Here is a 22,700-nt window from a genome sequence, read left to right as displayed (position 1 = left end):
TGGAGTAATTATCATTGTATAATACTGTGAAGACAGAAAATACCAGTAAGTGGTCCTGAACCAGCTGAACACAGTCACTATCCCCAGAATCATTGCTGGCGATTTTCGTTGTGTATTTTTTTTTTTTGCAATAGATGGCCACAGATCGATCAAATGCAGATGTTGTGGTCAAATCAACACGTACAAACAAGCTGGATGAACTCAGGAACTCAGCAGTTGACAGGAGCGGTTAACGAATGCTGCCCGACCTACTGAGTTCATCCAGCTTGTTTGTACGTGTTGGTCTCAGATTCTTGCTCCCTGTGTAGATTACGGGGACTGTAGGAAGGATGAGCAACCTAACGGTGGCACCGTAGTTCAAGGAGCTATTCAAGGGGGTTGGGGAGGTGGGAGAGAAGAGAAATGCGGTGGTATAGTCAGTGGAATTGACAGAGTTCTCGGTCGCAAGGATAAAGAGTCCAGAAGGTTATGTTGCCGGCCTGGTGCCCGGGTTCGGGACATCTTATCAAACCTGCAGAGGAATTGCAGTGGGTGGGGAAAGCTCCCGTTGTCGTGGTCCGTGTGAGTGCCAACGACATAGGAAAAACGAGGTAAGAGGTATGCTGAGAGAATTTGAGCTGCTAGGGACTAAATTTCAAAAAAAAAGCACCAAAATGGTGGTAATCTCTGAGCCAGATGCAAATTGGCATAGGGTCAAGAAGGTTAGTGAGTTAAATGCCCGGCTCCAGGATTGGTCTGGGAGAAGTGAATCTGAATTCACGGGAACATGTCAAAGGTTTAGGAAAGGTGGGAGCTGTACTAATAGGACGGGCTTCACTTGAACCGTGATGGGACCATGATCGTAGCCATTCCCATAACTATTCAGCTTTAAGCTGAATAGCTGGGGCGGGGGAGGGGTAGTTTATGCTGCAGCTGTGCAGGGTACCGGTGCAGGTGAGGCCGCACCGGGAGTACTACACGCTTTTCTGGTCTCCTTAATTGAAGAAGGATATACTGGCTTTGGAGACAGTGCGGGGGAAGTTCACCAGGTTGATCCAGAGATGAAGAGTTTAGACTATGAGGACAGTTTGAGCTGCCTGGGACTGTACTCGCTGGTATTCAGAAGAATGAAAGGAGATCTTATATGGAAGTGATAGATAAGATAAAGGCGAAACTGTTCCCTCTGATAGGTGAGACCATAACTAGTGGATATAGCCTCAAGATTCCAGGGAGTAGTTTTAGGATGGAGATGAGGCGGAACTGCTTTTTCCAGAGAGTCATGAATCTGTGAAACTATTTGCCCAATGAAGCATTGGAGGGTACATCAGTCAATATATTTCAGGCACGGTTGGATACATTTTTCCATAGTTGGGGAATGGATAGGGTACGCGGAAAATGCAGATAGGTGGGGGTGAGGCCATAGCCACATCAGTCATAATCTTATCGAATGGCGGAACAGTTTTGGGCCAGTTGGTCTACTCCTGCTCCTATTCCCATGTTCTTATGATACTATCACAATCACACACAATTAACTGACTGGCGACAGCGAGTGACAGTTTGAATAACCAGTTCTTTTTCTCACCATCATTCTCCACGTCAGGACGGTGTCCGGTATCACTGTAGACCCAAGCTCACTACCGAGGTATTTGTCAATTTAAATAATTATGTCGTCCAGATTGCTCAGTATACCGTCCTTGGCCCAAAGTGAGCATAAGATTCCCTCCGCGGATAATCCCATCCAAGGACACTGGTGTCCCAGGCTGTGCCATACCCCCGGCCCATTCCTGTCTGTATAATTCCTCAGGGCCTAATTTCGGGAGCACTCGGATCCGGACATTCAGAGGAAGAAGTGTCGCTGAACAGCAAGCAGGATTACGCTTGTGGGACCTCCTTTGATGTCATAGACCGAGGCAGGAGCCAGGGCCCGTTACAAGCAAAAGTAAATCCGCTGATTCTGGAAATGCACACAGAATAGTGGAGGAACACAAAAGTCAAGCACAGGCAGCATCTGTGGTAAAGAGTACAGCCGACGTTTCAGGCCGAGACACTTCATCAGGACAGGGAAACAATGGGGTCAGAGTTGGAAGGTGGGGAAAAGGGAGGGAGAAACACATGGTTATAGTTAAAACAGGGGGAGAGGTGAGTAAAATAAAGATCTGCGTTGTTAGGTGAAAGAGATGTAGGCTAGAGAATGGGGAACCCAATAGGAGAGGACAGAATGTGATGGAAGAAATAAAACGGGAACGGACGCCCTAGAAAGGTGATGGGCAAGCCAGGAAGTAAGATGAGAGAGGAAAAAGGGGACAGGGATTGGTGAAGGGGATGTGGCTGGTGCTTGTTAAATCGATGTTCTATCCAGCAGTTTGGATCCTACCCAGGTGTTGTTCCTCAAACCTAGTTGAGGCCTCATCAAGGAAACTGTGGATTGACATATTGGGATGAGAATTGGATTTAACATCTCTTATAATCGTTGGGAATTAAAGGGGAGAGTGATCAATTAAGCGGAGTGCGGGAATCAGCCAAAATATCCCCATCCCACGGGCGGGAATGTTCAGGAATTCAGATGTCCACTTGTAGTCCATATTTGGATTCTCCCAGCGATTTCATTTCCTTCTTCCTGATTTCACTGAAACGATTGCACCGCAGCCTGAAACAGTTAGAGGAATAAAGATGAAATAACCAAATTACACAACAGTATCAGTAACAGGTGACTGGGGTTTATTGTTTCCACAACACTGACAGACAAATATCACCAGAAAACCCGCGGATCCGCTGGTATTTTATCACATTGAGCATTAGCACACTTACCATATCAGCATCAGCCTCGGATGAGTCAGGATGAAGTGGTGGAGAGCGGAGACAAATTGGTCTGTGAGCGAGTTGTAACTCAGGTCCAGCTCCGTGAGTGATCCAATTGTACTGAGAGCGGAGATGAGACCATTGGCACCAGAATCTGTGAGATCGACACCCCTCAGCCTGGAGATGAGAGAGAGTGAGGGTGAAGGACACAGAGAGAAAGGAGACGGTACAAATCCCCAGAGTTTATCAGTAACACAATTACTGATCACATTAATGTTCAGTTTCAGACACCCAGTGACTGTAAACACAATCTCCCACAGTCTGGTACTTACCACAGTTTCTGTATTTTACACTCCGGGTTCCTCAGAGCCTCAGACACCAGATTCACTCCTGAATCTCCAATTTTATTATCACTCAGGTACAGCTCCGTCAGTGATGGGTTTGTACTGAGAGCGGGCATAAGATCCTCGGCACCAGAATCTGTGAGACCGATATACCTCAGCCTGGAGATGAGAGAGAGTGAGGGTAAAGGACACAGAGAGACAGGAGACGGTACAAATCCCCAGTGTTTATCGGTAACACAAATAATGCTCAGTGTCAGACATCCAGTGACAGTAAACGCAATCTCCCACAATCTGGTACTTACCACAGTTTCTTTATATTACACTTGGGTTTCCACAAAGCTGCAATCAATAGTTTCACTCCCGAATCTCCCAGGTTATTGTCACTCAGGTTCAGTCCCGTCAGTGATTTGTTTATATTGAGAGCGGATACGAGATCCTCGACACCAGAAGCTGTGAGATCAACTTTCTCCAGCCTGGAGATGAGAGAGAGTGAGGGTGAAGGACACAGAGAGACAGGTCGCCAGAGCTTATTCTTCCAGTGGACTGAACTGTATTCAGTGATTCAACATTGAGTCTGAACGAATACATCACTGCTGTCACAGACTTCATTAAAATCTGCTTGTATCAGTATGAGTATACACGAATCAAAAGCAATGGATGAACCAAGAGTTTTGAAGTCTGCTGAGGGATAGGTCTGTGGCATTTAAATCAGGCGACCTTGGGCTGAACAAGAATACCAAGTGTGACATTCGGAGGGCTACTTCAAGATCTGCGGAAGAATTCGAAGCACGGTGGACAGTGACATTAAATGCACGTCATCTCTGGCAGAGATTGCATGCCATTACTTCCTACAAAGCGAAGCATTACCACGAATGGCAGTAATGCCTGCCGGCCACGCATGCTTTGAAAGGGAGAGTAAAATTACAGCATCCGGTGACCTTTTGATCTCTGTCTCGGAGGTCGACAAAAGGTTGTCTACCTGGAGGGTGAAAGGCCCGATGGAATACTTGGTGACGATGTGAAAACTTGTGCCCACCAGCTGGCTCGGGTGTTTATACACATTTCCACTCTCTCATTAGTACATCTGGAAGTAGCCGCCTGCTTCAAAAGACCAACACGTTTACCAGTGACCAAGAACACGGTGAGCTGCCATAATGACTATCGCCCAGTAGCACTCACATCTGCTGTGATAAAATGCTGTGACAGATTGGTTATGGCTGGAATGAACTCCTGGCTCAGCAAGGACTTGCACACACTCAAATTGCACATCGCCACAATAGGTCTATGGCAGAGTCGACCGTAATGGCTCTCAGTGCTGCCTTGGAGCCTCGATAATGCGAACCCTTAGGTTCATTCACTACATCTCAATATTTGACTCTATCATTCCTACAATTCAGTTAGAAATGCTACAGGACCAAAGTTTCTGGACCGCTCCCTGATGAGGATCTTCGACTTCCTGACCAGACCATCGGTGCCGATTGGAAATAACATTTCCATCTCACTGACATTCAACACTGGCGCAGCTCAGGGATGTGTGGTTAGTCCACTGTTCTCTCTTTACACCCATGAACCTCTGGCTAAGAACAGCTTAACTGCCATTTATACATTTGTTGATGATACAACCGTAGTTGGCTTAAACTCAGATTGTCGCAAAAAGGCGTGCGGGAGTTAGATACAACATATAGTTCAAGGATGTTGCAATAGTCTTGCACTCAACATCAGTAAGACCAGACAGATGCTTATGACGACAGGAAGGGTAAGTCAAGGGAAATCGAACCAATCCTCACAGAAAGAACAGAAGTGGAGAGAGTGAGCTACTTCGTTACTGGGTGTTAATATCGTTGAAGACCTACCTTTTGGCCGCACGTCGATGCAGTTATAAGGAAAGCCAGTTATAAAAGGCTATTTTTCATTGTGAGTGTTAGGCGATTTGGAGCATTTCGAGAAATACTCGCAAATTCCTAGTGATGTACTGTGGATATCATTCTAACTGTCCGCATCACCAACTGGTACATTATGTGATGGGAATATGTTATATTGGCTGTGGCTACTGCACAAGTTCAAAATACATTGCTGGTATTTGTGAATCTAGTTAACTCCATTATGGGCAATAGCCTCCGTAATATCCAAGACATCTTCGAGGAGATGCCTCAAAAAAGCGGCATCCATCATTAAAAACCCCAATCACCCAGGATGTTCTCTGAACCCTCTCCAATGTCAGCACATATTTCCTTAGCTGAGGAGCCCAAATGTGCTCACAATAATCAAGGCGAAGCCTCACCAGTGCGTTGTCAAGCCCCAGCACCATATCCTTGTTCTTGTATTCTAGATGTCTTGAAATAAATGCTACATTGCATTTGCCTTTCTCATCATTGACTCTACCTACACGTTAAAATTTAATGTGTTCTGGCATCTTTGTACTCAGAATTTATGTTCTTCTCCCCGATTAGAAAATTGTCTTCATATTAATTTCTACTAACAATGTGCATGACCATGCATTTTGCAACATTGTGTTTCCCTTGCCTCTTTCTTGCCCATTCGCCTAAGCTGTCTATTCTTCCTGAAGCCTATCTGTTTCCTCAACACCAATCATCGTATCATCTGCAAAACGCCAATAAAGCCACTGACTCCATCATCTAAGTAATTGATTTCCAACATAAACGATGCGGTCCCAATCCAGAGCTCTGTGCAAAACTACTAGTCACTTTCAGCCAACCAGAAAAGGATCTTTTCATTCCCACTAGCTGCCTCCAACCAATCAGCCAATGCTCTAACCATGCCAGTAATTATCTTGCAATACCAAAGGCAGTTAAATTTGTAAGCTGTCTCATGTGCGGTACACTGACAAATCTGCAGCATTCAATGCATTTCTTTCATCTATCCTCCTTGCAGTCTTCTCAGTGAATTCTAACAGGTTTCCCAGGCAGGAGTTTCGCTGAAGGAAACAACGCTGACTTTCTCCCTTCTTTTCCTGTCTCACCAAATAATTGATAACGTTATCCTTAACAAATGACTAAAATATCTTCCCAACTACTGACGGTAGTGTGTTCCATAAATGGTTTATGCTTTCTTCCTGCAGCTTTCTTCTTTTCTTAAAGAGTGGAGAGATATTTGCATTTTTCGAACGTCCTGTGGCACCATGCCAGAGTACAGTGCCTTCTGAAAAATCATCACTAACGTCTCAAAAACCTCTGTCGCTACCTCTTTCAGAACAGTAGGGTGCAGTTCATCCGATCCAAGTGACATGTATCCTTAGGGCGTCCAGCTTTCTCAGGACCTTCTCCTTTGTAATAATAACTGCATTTACTTCTCATCCCTCACACCCTTCAACATCAGCACACTGTTCGTGTCTTCCACGGTGAATACTGATGTAAGATACTGTTTAAGTTCATCAGCCATCTCCTTATCCGCCGATATTGTTTCTTTGGCCTCATTGTCTATCGGTCATATATAAATTGACATCTCTGTTTTAGTGTTACATACTTGAAAAAGCGTTTGCTATCCAATTTGATATTGTTTGCTTGCTTCCTTACAAATCTCACCGTTTTCCACTTAATGATTCTTTTACATGCTCTCCGTAGTTTTTTAAAGACTTCCCAACGCTTTCTCTTACCGGTATCTTTTTGATTTGTTGTATGCCATCTCTTTTGTTTTTACGTTAGCTTTGACTTCCCTTGTCAGCCATAGCTGTACTATTTTACCATTTGTTTTTTTTATGACATACAAGCTTCCTAATTTCCTCCGTATCATTACAGAACGCCCAATCCAGTATAGCTGATCCCCTAGAAGGCTCAACGATAAACTGCTCTAAAAAGCCATCTCATAAATATTCAAAAAACTTATTCTCTTAAGATCCATTACCAAATTGATTTTGCCAATCGACCTGCATTTTGAAATCTCCCAGGAAAACCATAACAATGTCCTTTTTACACGCCTTTTCTATTTCCTGCCGTGATCTGTGGTCCACAGTCCAGCTGTTGTTGGGCGTCCTGTATATAATTACCATCATGGTCATTTTACTCTTGCAGTATCTTAATTCAACCCGCAGGGATTCAGCATCTTAAGATCATAAGACTGAAGACCTAAGACCATAAGACTTCGGAGCAGAATAAAACCATCTGACCCAACGAGTCTGTTTCGCCATTAAAGTATAGGTGATCCTTTTATTCCTCTCTTCCTCAAGCCCAGTTCCCTGCTTTCTCCCCGTAACCTTTGATGCCATTTACAATCAAGAACCCATCAATCTCTACCCAACGACTGGTCTGCACAGCTGTCAAGTGGGAAAAAATTCTGCACCCATTGGCTAAAGAAATTCCTCAGCATCTCTTTTTTGAGGTTGTTCCCTCTTGTCCTAGACTCACCCGTCACCCGTCATGAGAAACATTCTTCACACATCTATTCTTTTGAGGCATTTCAAAAGTTTCAATGAGACACTCCCTCATCCTTCTGAATATCAGCGAGTACAGACCCACAGCAGTCAAAAGTTCCTCGTATGATAATCCTTTCATTCCAGTAATCATCCTTGCGAACTTCCTCTGGACCTCTTCCAATACTAGCACATCTTTTCTCAGATGAGGGGCCCTGAATTGTACACAATACTCAAGGTGAGACCTCACGGGTGCCTTATAAAGCCTGAGTATCAAATCCCCACTGTTGAACGCTAGACCTCTTGAGATGAATGCTAACATTGCATTTGCCTTCCTCATCAACATCTCAACCTGCAAATCAACTATTAGGACGTTCTGCATATGCTCTCGCAAGACTCTTTGCGTCTCAGATTTTTGGGTTTTTGTCCTCGTTTAGATAATAGTCCGTGCATTTATTTCTACTATCAAAGAGCGCGTCCATACATTTTGCAACATTTTATTTCATCTGCCACTATATTGCCCATTCTCTTTATCTATCTAAGTACTTCTGCATTCTTTCTGTTTCATCAATACTACCCGCCGTTCCACTGATCTTTGCATAACTGAAAACTTGGAAACAAAATAATCCATTTCATCATCTGTCTTTTATATACAGCATAAAAAGAAGTGGTCCCAAAACCGACACTTGCGGAACACCACCAGTCACTGGAAGCCAACCAGACATGGGTCATTTTATTCCCACTCACTACCTTCTACCAGACAGTCAAAGCTCTAACCATGTTAGTAACATTCCTGTAATAACATGAGCTCTTAACTTGTAAAGTAGCCTCAAGTATGGCACCTTGTTAAAGGCCTCTTCGAAGTTCAAATATACAACACGCAATTCACCCCCGACGTGTACTACGTGTACTACGTGTAATCTCCTCAATTGATTTTTGAAAGATCTTTTCTGGTGCCGCCCGAATCTCGAGTGCTTCTTCTTTCAGAAACCTAGGGTGCAGTTCATCTGGGCCGGGTGACCTATTTACTTTTAAGTCTTTCAGCTTTTTGTGCACCTTGTAATAGTAATTGCACCCACTTCTGTTCCTTCACACATTACATAATCTTCCACAGTGAGGAGTGATGCAATATACTCATTTAGGTCATCTGCTATCTCCTTGTCCCCCGTTATTCCTTCTGCTGCCTCATGTTCTACCGGCCCTATCTCTGATCTATCTTTTAGTTTTAACATACTTGAAAAAGGCCTTTACTATCCAGTTTGATATTGTTTGTAGAATGATTTCATATTTCATCTTTTCCTTTCTAATTGTTCTTTTAGTTGTTTTCTGTAGGGTTTCCCAATCCTCTATCTTCCCACCATTTACTTTATTGTATGCTCTCTTTCATGTTTACATTACCTTATCCTTTCCTTGTCAGCCACCGTTGTACAATTTTGCCATTTGAGTATTTCTTTACCTTTGGGATACACATGTGTATAAGACAATAAGACCATAAGATTTAGGATCAGAAATAGACCATTGGGCCTATCCAGTCTACTCCTCCATTCAATCATGGGCTGAACCACTTCCTCCAGTCATCTCCACCCCCTGCTTTTACTCCATACCATTTGATGTCGTAGATAATCCAGGACCTATCCCTCTCAGCATTTAGTGCACCCAATAGCATGGCGTTCACTGCCGCTCATGACAACAAATTCCACAGATTTACTAACTTCTGACTAAAGTAATTTCTCCGCTTTTCAGTTCGAAAACAGTCCTTCAATCCTGAAGTCGTGCCCTCATATTGTGATCACTAGTTCCTAAAGGTCCTTCTACCTTAAGCTCCCTAAACGCCTCCAGATCATTTCATTACACCCTATCCAGTGCAGCTGATCTCCTAGCTGATTTTCTAAAAAGTCATTCAACAAACTCACTCTCTTGAGATATATTACCAAGCTGATTTTCCCAATCAAGCTACATGTTACAATCTCACATGACGATCATACCATTGCACATTTGACACGCATTTTCTACCTCCTGTTGTAATCTCTGATCTACTTTCCAGCCACTGTAGGGAGGACCGTATATAACTGCCTTTTTATCCTTACATTCTCATAACTCAACCCACAAAGATTCAACATCATCCGATACTATGTCACAAGTTTTTAATGTTTTGATGCTACTTTTTACAAGCAGAGCCACGCAGAATTTTCCTCTCCCTCTGATATTATGTGTTTTCTCTGACATCCAGCTCCAACTACTACCATCCTTCAGCCACGATTCAGTAATGCACCTGACAATCTGTAGTAATGTAACATAGGATTCAATTTGTTTCTTGTACTCCATGCATTGGGATATAGTACCTTGAATACTGTCTTTACTACCTTTTTTATTCTGAATAATTAATGCGACGGCACTCACCCTACTGGCTGCAATTTTGTCCTATCCTATGCCTGCCTTTCCTGACAGTCTGACTGCATGTTTTGTATTTTTTAACCATCTGTGTCTCTTCACTCCGATTTTGTTTAAACCAGTTCTAACAGCTGTTATAAACCTATCTGCGAGAAATCTAGTCTCTCTCTGGTTCAGGTGCAGCCCGTCACTTTAGAAAAGGTCATAACTGCAACAGAAGATATCCCAATGGTCGAAGAACCTGAAGGCCTGCCAACTGCAACCGGTTCTCAGCCGTGCATCAATCTGCCAAATAATCCTGTTTCTAACCTCACTGGCGCATGGCATAGGTAGCAATGCATAAGTTGCTACACTGGAGGTCCTGCTTCTCAGCATTCGACCCAGCTCTCTAAATTCTCTTTTCAGGACCTCTTTTCTTTCCTTCCTATTTCATTTGTACCAATATGTAACGAAACATCTGGTTGATCGCCCTCCCCATAAAAATTGCGGAATCTCCCAGTATATCTTTTAGTCAAATCAGCACCGTCTGCGATTTAAATAAAGAGGAAGCCGAGGCGAGATCCCCGGCAGCAGAATCTTTGAGACGGGCAATCTCCAGCCAGAAAATCGGAAACACAAAATACCCTGCAGATGCTGTGGTCAAAGCAACACGCACAACACGCTGGAGGAACTCAGCAGGTCGGGCAGCATCAGTGGAAAAGAGCATTTAACGTTTCGGATGCAAACCCTTCGCCAGTCCTGACGAATGGTATCGGCCTGAAAAGTTGACTGTTCTTTTCCATGGATGTTGCCCGACCTACTGAGTTCCTCCAGCGTGCTGTGCGTGTTTCTCCAGCCAAGAAATAATGGTTGTGAAGTACACAAAGAGATCGGAGATGATACAAATCCCCAGTGTTTATTATTAACACAGTTACTGATTACATTGATGTTCAGTGTCAGACACTCAGTGACTGTAAACACGATCTCCCACAGTCTGGTACTTACCACAGTTTCTGTATTTTACACTCCGGGTTCCTCAGAGCTGCAGACACCAATTTCACTCCCGAGTCTCCCAGCTTATTACCTACCAGGCTAAAATCAGGCAAAGTGTTTAGAAGTCAGAAGGTACACTTCATGGATTCTAACATTTGACAGACAATTATTCTCCTCCTCCCACCGAACTGCTCTGTTGTGGACTGTTCAAGGGATATCAATATTGGGTAGGATGGAGCACCATCCCTCACAGTGCGGGCTGGAGATGGATGTGTGGTGGACGTAGATGAAGAACAAGCGGTCAACAATAGTGTCAAGGGCTCTCTACTCATTTCTTGCTACCCAAGCCCTGAGGCAACATGGTAGCTGGGGTGCAGAAAAGAGCAGGAGGTAGTTCCGTGTAGGCTATTTTACAAAAGAAAAACAGTACAATTTTACAATAATCAGGGAGAGACAATTTAATCACTACCTCAACTCCTGGCACTTGTGCAGCCCGTGTCCAAACCATTGGAGACTTTCATGCTGAATGTCGCAGCGATCCAGGTCGAGACATTTTATTGTATCAGAAAGCCCGATGACTTGTGACAAGACTACACATTCAATCGGGGTCAAAGACATTCCACTGAAGGAAAGTGTCTCCACAGATCGCACTGCGACCTTAGCCAGCCCACGATTCTCAGACTCAAACAGGTAGTGCAAAGTTTTCAGGAGGCTCCTTTTACCAGCTTCACTCTCTGTTTTTTCAGTCTGGCGTTTTACATCCTTCTTCATCCAGTCAATCACCTGGCAGATTCTTTGATACGTAAATGGACCCAGAAACTCCTCCAGGGCCTGAGATGTCATTTCGGAGGAGAGACCTGCAACAAAAATGAGAAAATTATCAAATCATCCATTATTGTACTGTGGGTATCAGTGAGGAGTTTTAGCAAGTCCCCAGTAGGTGGAATCAAGAATTGTGCGAACACAGTTAAAAACTCTTGGATGGAGAGGCACGAAATAAGTACACGACACTCCTGACAGTAGTATCTCCCTTGAAAAGCTCTATGAGAAACCCGGAGAGGAACTGGGAACTCCTCTCTGCCTTCTCCAATAAATGTAACGCAGTGGGACGGGAAGTCACCAGCACTGAACACCCTGGGAGCAGCTTGCCCTGGATTAAACTGTACACAATGTGCGACGCCTCACACCACCACTCGGGATCTGGCCACTGGTGCTGAGGATTTGTATCTCTCCAACTGTCTGCAAAATCGATTCTGTGCTTGAATTCATCGAAAACATCAAATATAAACAGCAACCCGCTGCGTTCTTCCAGACTTCGCTCAGGATATGAGCATTCATTGGAACTGGCGTCAGAGGTAGATAGGACTGAAAGAGGAGATGGTATTTATTGTTGACATTGGTGAGGGCTAATTTGGAGTATTGCATGCAATTTCAGTCAGCTACCCGAGGAAAGATAAAAGTACGATGGAAAGAGGCCGAAGAAAATATACAAAGTTAGTGTAAAGACTAGAAAACTGAATTATATGGAGAGACCGATTACATTAGGACTTCATTGATTGGAATGTAGACGTTTGATAGTTTTGATAGAAACACAGAAAACCTACGGTATAATAGAGGCCTTTCTGCCCACAAAGTTGCGCCGAACATGTCCCTACCTTAAAGAAATTAACAGACCTATTCATTGCCTTCTATTTTTCAAAGCTCTATGTACCTATCCAAAAGACCCTAACGTATCCATCTCCACCACCTATGCCGGCAGCCCGTTCCACGCACTCACTACTCTCTGAGTTTAAAATTTACCCCTGACATCTCCTCTGTACCTAATCCCCAGTATCTAAAATCTCTGACATCTTCTGGCAACAATTTCAGCCTTGGGGAAAAAAGTCTCTGACTATTCACAAGATCAATGCCTCTCATCATCTTATACACCTCTATCAGGTCACCTCTCAACATCCGTCGCTCCAAGAAGAAAAGGCCGAGTTCACTCAGCATATTCTCATAAAGCATGCCCTCCAATCCAGAAAACATTCTTGGAAATCTCCTCTGCACCATTTCTATGGCTTCCACGGCCTTCGTGTAGTGAGTATACCAAAACTGAGCACCGTACTCCAAGTTGGGTCTGACCAGGGTCCTATGTAACTGCAACATTACCTCTGGGCTCCTAAATTCAATTCCACGATTGATGAAGACCAATACACCACACGCTTTCTTAAACACAGAGTCAACCTACACAGCTGCTTTGAGCGTCCTATGGACTAGGACCCCAAGATCCCTCTGATCCTCCACATTGCCAAAAATCTTACCATTAATACTATATTTTGCCATCATATTTGACCTGCCAGAATGAACTTCTCAGCCCAGTTTTGCATCCTACCAATGTCCCGCTCTGTCCTTTGACAGCCCTGCACATCATCCACAACACCTCCAAACTTTGTGTCATCAGCAAATTTACTAATCCATTCCTCCACTTCCTAATCCCGGTCATTTATAAAAATCACGAAGAGTGAAGGTCCCAGAACAGATCATTCAGGCTCATCACTGGTTACCGACCTCCATGCAGAATATGAACCGTCTACAACCACTCTTTGTCTTCTGTTGCATGCCAGTTCTGGATGCACAAAGCAAAGTCCCCTTTGAACCCATGCCTCCTTACTTACTCAATAAGCCTTGCATGGGGCACTTTATCAAATGCCTTGCTGCAATGCAGTTTACAAAATTATCTGCAGTGTGTAGTGTAGGCCTCCGTTAGTCTCGATAGACCATGGATTTGCGCCTTGGAAAGTTTCCAGGGCGCAAGCCTGGGCAAGGTATTTTTAATATAAGACCGGCAGTTGCCCAAGCTGCAAGTCTCCCCTCTGCACGCCACCGATGTTGTCCAAGGGAAGGGCATTAGAAATGCAAGTAAGCTTCTTCCACTGAGGTAGGTTGGGATTACAACCTGAAGTCATGGCTTAATGGTGAATGGTAAACGGTTTAAGGGGAACATAAAGGTGGTGCATGACAAATCGATTTCAAGCTTTAAGAGAATTCTGTATAGGGACAACGGGAAGTGTTTAAAAAGGAGACTGCTTTATAGAGCGGGCGTCATAGGAGCGGGCGAAGTAGTAGATGCAGACAGAATAGTTTTTCCTCAACTGGACCGGCGATAATAGGTCGAGGCTAGGTCAGTTATTTGTGAAGAATAGATACAGGAAATATGTATGTTCTGTGCTGGGGTGTCAGCGGTGGGATGTTCCTCAGACTTCCTAATTTCCAGACAGCCACATCTGCACGAGGTGCGTCGAGCTGCAGCTCCTTAGGGAGCACGTTACAGATCTGGAGATGCAGTTCGATGACGTTCTTCTGGTCAGGGAGAGTGAAGTGGGGATAGATAAGAGCAATAAGCAAGTACTGACACCGAGACCTCGTGAGGTAAGTGATTAATAGTCAGGAGAGGGAAGGGCAAGAATCAGATACTAGGGGGTACCCCTGTGGCTGTCCTCCCTAACAATAAGTACTCATGTTTTAGTACTATTGGAGGGGCGGCCTACCAAGAAAGAAACACGAACGATAGTTTTCCTCCCAGGTGCCAGGGTCCGGGATCTTTTTGATCGCGTCCACGATACCCTTAAGTGGGAAGGAGAACAGCTACGGAGGTAAGTAAAGGGAGAAAGTCCTGAAAACAGACTGCAGGTAGTTAGGAAGGAAGTTGAGAAGCAGGACTTCAAAGTTTGTATTCTCGTGACAGTGAGATTAGGAATAGAATGAAGCGGAGGATAAATGGAGGGATTGGAGGAGGTCTAGTAGATTCAGATTTCTGCATCATTGGGACCTTTTTTGGGGCAGGTCTGACCTCTACAAAAGACTGGTTGCACTTGAATCCTAAGGGGACCAAGATCTTGGCATGGAGATTTGCTCAGGCTATTGCGGACAGTTTAAAGTAGAATTGCTGGGGATTGGGAAGACAGCTGAAGAGACGGAGGAAGCGGAGGTTGGCTCACAAATAAAGAAAGCTTGTAAATAGTGTGAGAGAGAAGATAGGCAGGCGATAGAGATGGGATGCGCTCAGACCGATGGTTTCAAATGTATCTACTTTAATGCAAGGGATATTATGAACAAAGAGGATGAAATTAGAGCGTGGAGTAGCACTTGGTACTATGATGTTGCGGCCATTACAGAGACTTGAATGGCTCAGCGGCAGGAATACTTACTTAGAGTGCCAGGCTTTAGACGTTTCAAATGACAGGGAGGGAGGCAGAAGAGGAGAGACCAAGTTACTGCTGATCAGATGTAGTGTTACGGATGCAGAGAAAGAGGAAGTCATGGAGGGGTTGTCTACTGAGTCTCGGAGGGGTGGGTGTAATTTATAAACAGGAAGGGGCCAACAACTCTGCTGGGTGTTTTTATAGACCACCCAATGGTAACAGGGACATCGAGGAGCAGATAGGGAGATGGATTCTGGAAAGAAGAAATAATAACAGGGTTGTTATTATTAAGTGTGAGATTTTAATTTCCCAAATATTAGAACATAGAACTTAGAATAGTAAAGCACAGTACACGCCCTTCCGCACACAATGTTGTACCGACCCTCAAACCCTGCCTCCCATATTAAATTCCTCACCTTATATTCCTTCATATACTTGTCTAGTAGTCTCTTAAACTTCACTTCTGTACCTGCTTCAACCACTGTCTCAGGTTGTGCATTCCACGCACCAACCACTTTCTGAGTGGAAACCCTTCCTCTAATTTCCCCCTTTGACATCCCTCCCCTTCCCTTAAAACCATGTCCTCTTGTACTGAGCAGTGGTGCCCTGGGGAAGAGGCGCTGGCTGTCCACTCTGTCTATTCCTCTGAACATCTTGTACACCTCTATCATGTCTCCTCTTATCCTCCTTCTCTCCGAAGAGTAAAGCCCTAGCTCCCTTAATCTCTGATCATAATCCATACTCTCTAAACCAGGCAGCATCCTGGTAAATCTCCTCTGTACCCATTCCAATGCTTCCACATCCTTCCTATACTGAGGAGACCAGAACTGGACACTGTACTCCAAGTGTGGCCTAACTACAGTTTTATAGAGCTGCATCATTACATCACGTCTCTTAAAAACTATCGCTCGACTTATAAAAGCTGACACCCCATAAGCTTTCTTAACTACCCTATCTACCTGTGAGGCAACTTTCAGGGATCTGTGAACATGTACCCCCAGATCCCTCTGCTCCTCCATGCCACCATGTATCCTGCTATTTAATTTATACTCTGTCTTGGAGTTTGTCCTTCCAAAGTCTACCACCTCACACTTCTCCGGGTTGAACTCCATCTGCCACTTCTCAGCCCACTTCTGCATCCTATCAATGTCTCTCTGCAATCTTCTACAATCCTCTACACTATCTACTACACCGCCAACTTTTGTGTCGTCTGCATACTTGCCAACCCACCCTTCTACCCCCACATCCAGGTCGCTAATAAAAATCACAAAAAATAGAGGATCCAGAACAAATCCTTGTGGGACACCACAAGTCACAACCCTCCAATCTGAATGTACTCCCTCCACCACGACCCTCTGCCTTCTGCCGGCAAGCCAATTATGAATCCACCTGGCCAAACTTCTCTGGATCCCATGACTTCTGACTTTCTGAATAAGCCTACCGTGTGGAACCTTGTCAAATGCCTTACTAAAATCCATGTAGATCACATCCACTGCACTACCCTCATCTATATGCCTGGTCACCTCCTCAGAGAACTCTATCAGGCTTGGTAGGCACGATCTGCCCTTCACAGAGCCATGCTGACTGTCCCTGATCAGAACATGATTCTCTGAATGCCAACAGATCCTATCTGTAAGAATCTTTTCCAACAGCTTTCCCACCACAGACGTAAGGCTCACTGGTCTATAATTACCTGGACTATCCCTACTACGTTTTTTGAAAAAGGGGAAAACATTCGCCTCCCTCCAATCCTCCGGTACCATTCCCGTGGACAACGAGGACATAAGGATTCTAGCAGGGGTTCAGCAATCTCTTCCCTTGCCTCGTGGAACAGCCTGAGGAATATTCCGTCAGGCTCAGGGGACTTATCTGTCCTAATGTATTTTAACAACTCCATCACCTTCTCTCCCTTAATATTATTATGCTCCAGAACATCAAACTCACTCATATTTTCCTCTCCTTCATTAAGTACCCTCTCAGTGGTGAATACCGAAGAGAAGTATTCATTGAGGACCTCGCTTACTTTCACAGCCTCCAGGCACATCTTCCCACCTTTATCTCTAATCAGTCCTACCTTCACTCCTGCCATCCTTTTCTTCTTCACATACCTGAAGAATTCCTTGGGGTTTTCCTTTATCCTACTCGCCAAAGCCTTCTCATGCCCCTTTCTTAATCTTCTCAGCCCCTTCTTAAGCTCCTTTCTTGCTACCCTATATTCCTCAAGAGGAACATCTTGTCCTTGCTTCCTAAACCTCGTATATGCTGCCTTCTTGCACCTGACTAGATTTTCTACTTCACTTGTCACCCATGGTTCCTTCACCCTCCCATTCTTTATCTTCCTCACAGGGACAAATTTATCCCTAACATCCTGCAAGATATCCCTAAACATCGACCACATGTCCATAGTACATTTCCCTGCAAAAACAACATCCCAATTCACACCCACAAGTTCTAGACTTAATCCCTCATAATTTGCCCTTCCCCAATTAAAAGTTCTCCTGCCCTCTCTGATTCTATCCTTTTCCATGATAATGCTAAAGGTCAGAGAGCGGTGATCACTGTCAACCAGATGCTCACCCTCTGATAGATCTGTGTGCTGACCCGGTTAGTTACCCAATACTAGATCTAGTATGGCATTCCCCCCATTCGGCCTGTCAACATACTGAGACAGGAATTCATCCTGGACACACTTAACAAACTCTGCCCCATCTAAACCCTTGGAACTAATCAACTGCCAATCAATATTAGGGAAGTTAATGTCACCCATGATAACAACCATGTTATCTTTGCACCTTTCCAAAATCTGCCTCCCAATCTGCTCCTCGGTATCTCTGCTGCTACCAGGGGGACTATAGAATACCCCCACTAGAGTAACTGCTCCCTTCCTGTTCCTGACTTCCACCCATACTGACTCAAAAGAGGATCCTGCTACATTACCCACCCTTCTGCAGCTGTAATAGTATCCCTGACCAGTAATGCCACCCCTCCTGCCCTTCCCCCCCCCCCAAACCCTTTTAAAGCACTGAAATCCAAGAATATTGAGAATCCATTCCTGCCCTGGTGCCAGCCAAGTCTCCGTAATGGCCCCTACATCATAATTCCATGTTCGTATCCAAGCTCTCAGTTCATCGACTTTGTTCCTGATGCTTCTTGCATGGAAGTACACACACTTTAGTCCTTCTGCATTACTACCTTTACACCCTTTATTCTGCTTCTCTTTCATCAATGCCAGTCTATTTGTTAGATCTGGCTTTACTCCATGCACTTCTTTCACTGCTCTATCGTTCCGGGTCACATCCCCCTTGCAAATTATTTTAAACCCTCTCGAGCCATGCTAGCAAACCTATCAGCAAGAATATTGATCCCCCTCGAGTTCAGGTGCGACCCATCCAACCTGTACAGGTCCCACCTTCCCCAGAAGAGATCCCAATGTTCCAAAAATCTAAAACTATGCCCCCTGCACCAACTCCTCAGCCACGCATTCCACTGCCAGCTCCTCCAATTCATACCACCACTATCACGTAGTACTGGCAGCAGTCCTGAGAATGCCTCCCTTGAGGTCCCGTTCTTCAGCCTTCTGCCTAGATCCCGAAACACACACTTCAGGATCTCAATTTATCTGGCTATTACCAGATTGTTACACTTCACCTTGTTAACCAAAATATAGACACTCCATGCTTACAAAGCAGCAAGTTGGCGAAACATCTTTAACAAAAATAAAACAAAACTGCTGGAATTATTCAACAAGACAGACAGTATGTGAGTATTTCAGGTGGATGAACCTGTATCAGAGCTGAGCCTTTGTATAGGAGTTATGTAACTGTTCTCCATCCGCATTGTATTCTGTGTTGCGTAATAATGATTTTTTTTTGTTTCTCAATCTGTCCACAACGCTCAGTACCCTCCCATTCACGACACGAGTCCCACCCTGGCCTGACTGTCAAAAATGCACCAACTCTCACTTGTTCAAGTTGAAAACCATTCATCATTTTTCAGACCATTTTCATCGCTATCCAAGATGTCTTTGAAATTCATTGAACCTGTTGCAATATCATCCAGAGTCCGGAATTTAGTATCAAACTTTCTAACCGTGCCAAGTACATTCATATACAAACCAATGACATGAATAATGAACTCCAGAGGTCTCGACATGGATCTGCACATCCCACTTGTCACTGGCCTCCATTCGCTAACACCATCTTCACTCATGACCCTCTACATCCTGTAATTGGAGTGAATGCACCTCGCTAACTCCCCGTGAATCCCACGTGACTTAACCTTCCTTATCAGCTGCCATGCAGGATCTTATTACAAACTTTTCCAAAGTTCAGATGAGCAACATCACTGCCCTTTTTCATCTATCCTCATATTTAGCTCATCAATAATCTCCAGAATACTTGTCAGATATGATATCCTTTTAGGTGGCGCAGACGGCCATTTCCCCATAACCAATGCCTAACCGCCCGAGACTTCAGCGTCACTGCACACTGAGGAAATTCCATTCCAGCTGTGGAATTACCAACTTGGACTAAATCCCGCATACTGCCAGTTCCATATCCTCAGTCACCGGCCCAATATTATCATCCATACTCAGACGCTCTGATGCCGGCGATTTACTGTGGTGTGCCAGACATTTCTGATTCACAGTCGAAGGTGGAACTGGAACTTAATGACCCTTTGCCGGGGCCGGTGATCAGGCTGGTTCCCCGGTCTGTAGTTCGTGAGAGGATACACTTCAGCATATATCTAGCAACTAAACTGAGCAGACTTGATCATAATGTCATTGTAATGTGGGATCTTGCCCCGCACAGCTGTCTGGCACGTTTCTGTTCAGTGTAGCAGGAACAAATTGTAAACTGCTGGGAACTCAGTATATCAGGTTACATCTGTGAAAGGAGAAACGGTGGAAGATCAAATATCTAAACAGGGACTGTTCAAGATGCTATCGATCTGCTCGACTTTTCTAGTATTTTTGTCTTCTTACTTTAAATTTCCTGCAACTGCAGTTTTATTCACTCTCTTCATTTTAATGTACAGATGGCAAATGATTACAAAATATCAGAAACACGTTAAAATGTAAATGCTACCCACTCCAACCAATTTGTTAGTTCTGTTCATTCTGAGCCTGGTGAAATACATTCCATACAGTCACTATTCACAGCATCCTTTCCTCCCACTATCATTCTGTTACATTTGCTCCCGAGGTCACTGTGTCTAGCCTGAGAGGCGGTGACAACAAAGCGATAAAAATGTGCAACACCTCTTGCAGTTCTCGTGATTTGTTGCAGCTCTGACGGACTGTTATCCTGGAAACGGAGGAAATGGCTCAACAAATTTAACCGAAAAAGGAAATAACAAACTCAACATCAAATGCTATGACAAGGATTAACAGTGCAGCCACTTTGTAACGAGGAAAATAAAAGTGTAGTGGCTGTTTCTTTTTTCCCTGCCACGTGCTGTATTCAATTAAACTTTTGGTATTTCTAGTTATCAAAAAATAAACACACACACACACACACACACACACACACACACACACACACACACACACACACACACACTCACACACACACACGCAATCCTGGAAAAGGGGCAAAACAAAACTTCACAATGAAGACAAAGTTTAGAAGAAAGATTGCTGAAATATATCATTGCGGCAATGGGATACAGACTGGACGGAGGTTGAACAAGATGGGCAGGAGATGACCAGATGGAACCCCGTGGGAGAAGGAATGAAATGCACTTTCTGATGGTCGTCCTGTAATACACAGATACTGACTTTATAGTACACACTATTAGGTAGCAGATTCCAATAAAACAAAACCTGAATAAACAATAAGAAATTTGGTATATGTCCTGTTCCACTCTGTACGCTTTATCAAAGCTCCGCAGAACGTCTCCCACCCCGATAATTCACATCTTTATCCAGCTACTGCTCTTCCTTTAACTGCATGAAATAGCGGAGAACTGTGGACACAGCTGAATACATCATAGAAACCAAAATCCCCTCCATGGACTTTGTCTACACTTCCCACTGCCTCAGTAAAGCAAACAACATAATGAAAGATCCTCACAACCCTGAACATTCTCACTTCTCATCACCACCCCCACCCCATCGAGTCGAAGATAAAATAAAGCAGAAACATACCATCAGGCTCAAGGACAGTTTCCGTTCTGCTGTTAGAAGCAAACTGAATATTCCCCAGTGTGATGAGATGGATCCTGACCTCACAGACTAGCAAGATGTGACCTTGTATCACATATCAACCTGCTCCGCACTTTCTCTGAAACCAGAATTATTTGCTACACTATGTTATTCTTTTAGATTATATCAACTGTATGTACTGTTGCAATGTATTGATCTGTGTGGATGGTACTGAAGACAAGATTTTCACTGTACCTCTATAGATGTACAAACACTGATTCCCCATTTGAATCGTGTGGGAATATTCGACAGCCTGGGTTGCTCCTTTGGAAATTCCGGAGTGAGTGTACACATTTCCGAGAAACCCAGATAAATGAAAAAGACTTAATTCTCGCATTAATAGGGTCATATATCAGGAACCATAAGCTGCATGTCGGCAAGTTGTAGCAATGGAAAGAAGATGGAAATAAACTTCCCAGTCCCCCGAGAGGACTGTCCTGTCTGAACGGGGAAAGATGGAACTACTCATACACGTGGAGGAGTCTCCCGAGGGTGCGATTACTCTGTTTAACCCTCTGTCTGCAAGAACACAACGGGCCGAACGGCCGCTTCCAGTGTGATGGAAATATGTAAAACAATTATCGACACCAGGCATCGATCCAGGTGAAGTTTGGATCCGATACCGGGCCGGGTGATGGAGATAAAGTTTCCCAGCGGCAACTGAATGGATGGGTTTAGTGTTGGCACCATCACCTCATCCCGCTCCTGGGACCAGAACACCAGGGGCTGAGCGGCGGCTCATCTCAGACTGTTCGGTGTGAAGGTCCCACAACCCGGACACACCCGGAGAGGTTGTGTACAGGAAGGGGACGAGGACGCCAGATCGAGGATGTTAACGGGACTCTCTGAACAATAGCAAGTCTTCTCCCTCGGGATCAGCCTCAATACTCACCGATGGGAAATTGTCGGTGGCGTTCACCCCTAGTGACCGGCGTCAATACTCACCGATGCGACCTTGATCAATTTGTCCGGCCCCTGGCTCCCCGCCGACGAACTGCTTCAACGCAGAAAGGAAATAAAACCACCGCCCATCCGGGGACTGTGAGAGCGGGGGCGGGGCGTCGGAATCGAAATCCCGCAGATGTTGCAGACCTACGTTTGAAATGCCAGCGAGAAACTGGATCACGTGACGGGAGAAGGTTCTCCCATTTGAACCGGTGTCACACGGTGCCCGACCTACCTGCCGCATTTTACACGTTATTTCACATTTACACCAGCTTGATATTTCCCTCAGTACCTTCGCCGTCCCCTTAGCTCCACCTTCCAGTTCTCAGAGTAACGGGTTTGGTTACCATCCGGTCCCATACACAATTCAGATCCAAACCGGAATTGTGTTAATTTCATTCAAATCACTTCTATATTTACAAACACAAATTTCTATTAACGTTCCTACTGTACGTCTCAGGACAGGAAAACAGAAACATCAAATGAGGAACAACAGGAAGTGACCATTCAGCCCC

General features: G+C 44.6%; 1 protein-coding gene across 1 annotated transcript; it reads right to left on the bottom strand.

The window, feature by feature from the left end:
• Positions 1-22,429, bottom strand: LOC132390098 (NACHT, LRR and PYD domains-containing protein 3-like). The gene is made up of 7 exons (XM_059962694.1): positions 22,186-22,429; positions 11,321-11,708; positions 10,864-10,950; positions 3,425-3,595; positions 3,111-3,281; positions 2,788-2,955; positions 1-2,626 (listed from the first exon to the last, which is right to left on the bottom strand). The coding sequence occupies exons 1-7, from the start codon at positions 22,427-22,429 to the stop codon at positions 2,539-2,541; spliced, it is 1,317 nt and encodes a 438-aa protein (XP_059818677.1). The 3' UTR covers positions 1-2,538.
• Between the last annotated feature and the right edge of the window lie 271 nt (positions 22,430-22,700).

Source organism: Hypanus sabinus, unplaced genomic scaffold (genome assembly GCF_030144855.1).
Source record: "Hypanus sabinus isolate sHypSab1 unplaced genomic scaffold, sHypSab1.hap1 scaffold_766, whole genome shotgun sequence".
In the NCBI taxonomy this organism is placed as follows: Eukaryota; Metazoa; Chordata; class Chondrichthyes; order Myliobatiformes; family Dasyatidae; genus Hypanus; species Hypanus sabinus.
This window is presented reverse-complemented; position numbering and strand designations above follow the sequence as displayed.

Bases quoted from the DNA above. Each gene is read 5' to 3' on its own strand.
- LOC132390098 (XM_059962694.1), bottom strand. From the start codon at position 22,429: ATGCGGCAGGTAGGTCGGGCACCGTGTGACACCGGTTCAAATGGGAGA. The intron at 11,709-22,185 runs GTGAGTATTGAC...TTTTTGTTGCAG, and splicing joins AATTGATCAAGGTCGCATCG to GTCTCTCCTCCGAAATGACA. The intron at 10,951-11,320 runs GTAGTGATTAAA...GCCTGATTTTAG, and splicing joins CACAAGTGCCAGGAGTTGAG to CCTGGTAGGTAATAAGCTGG.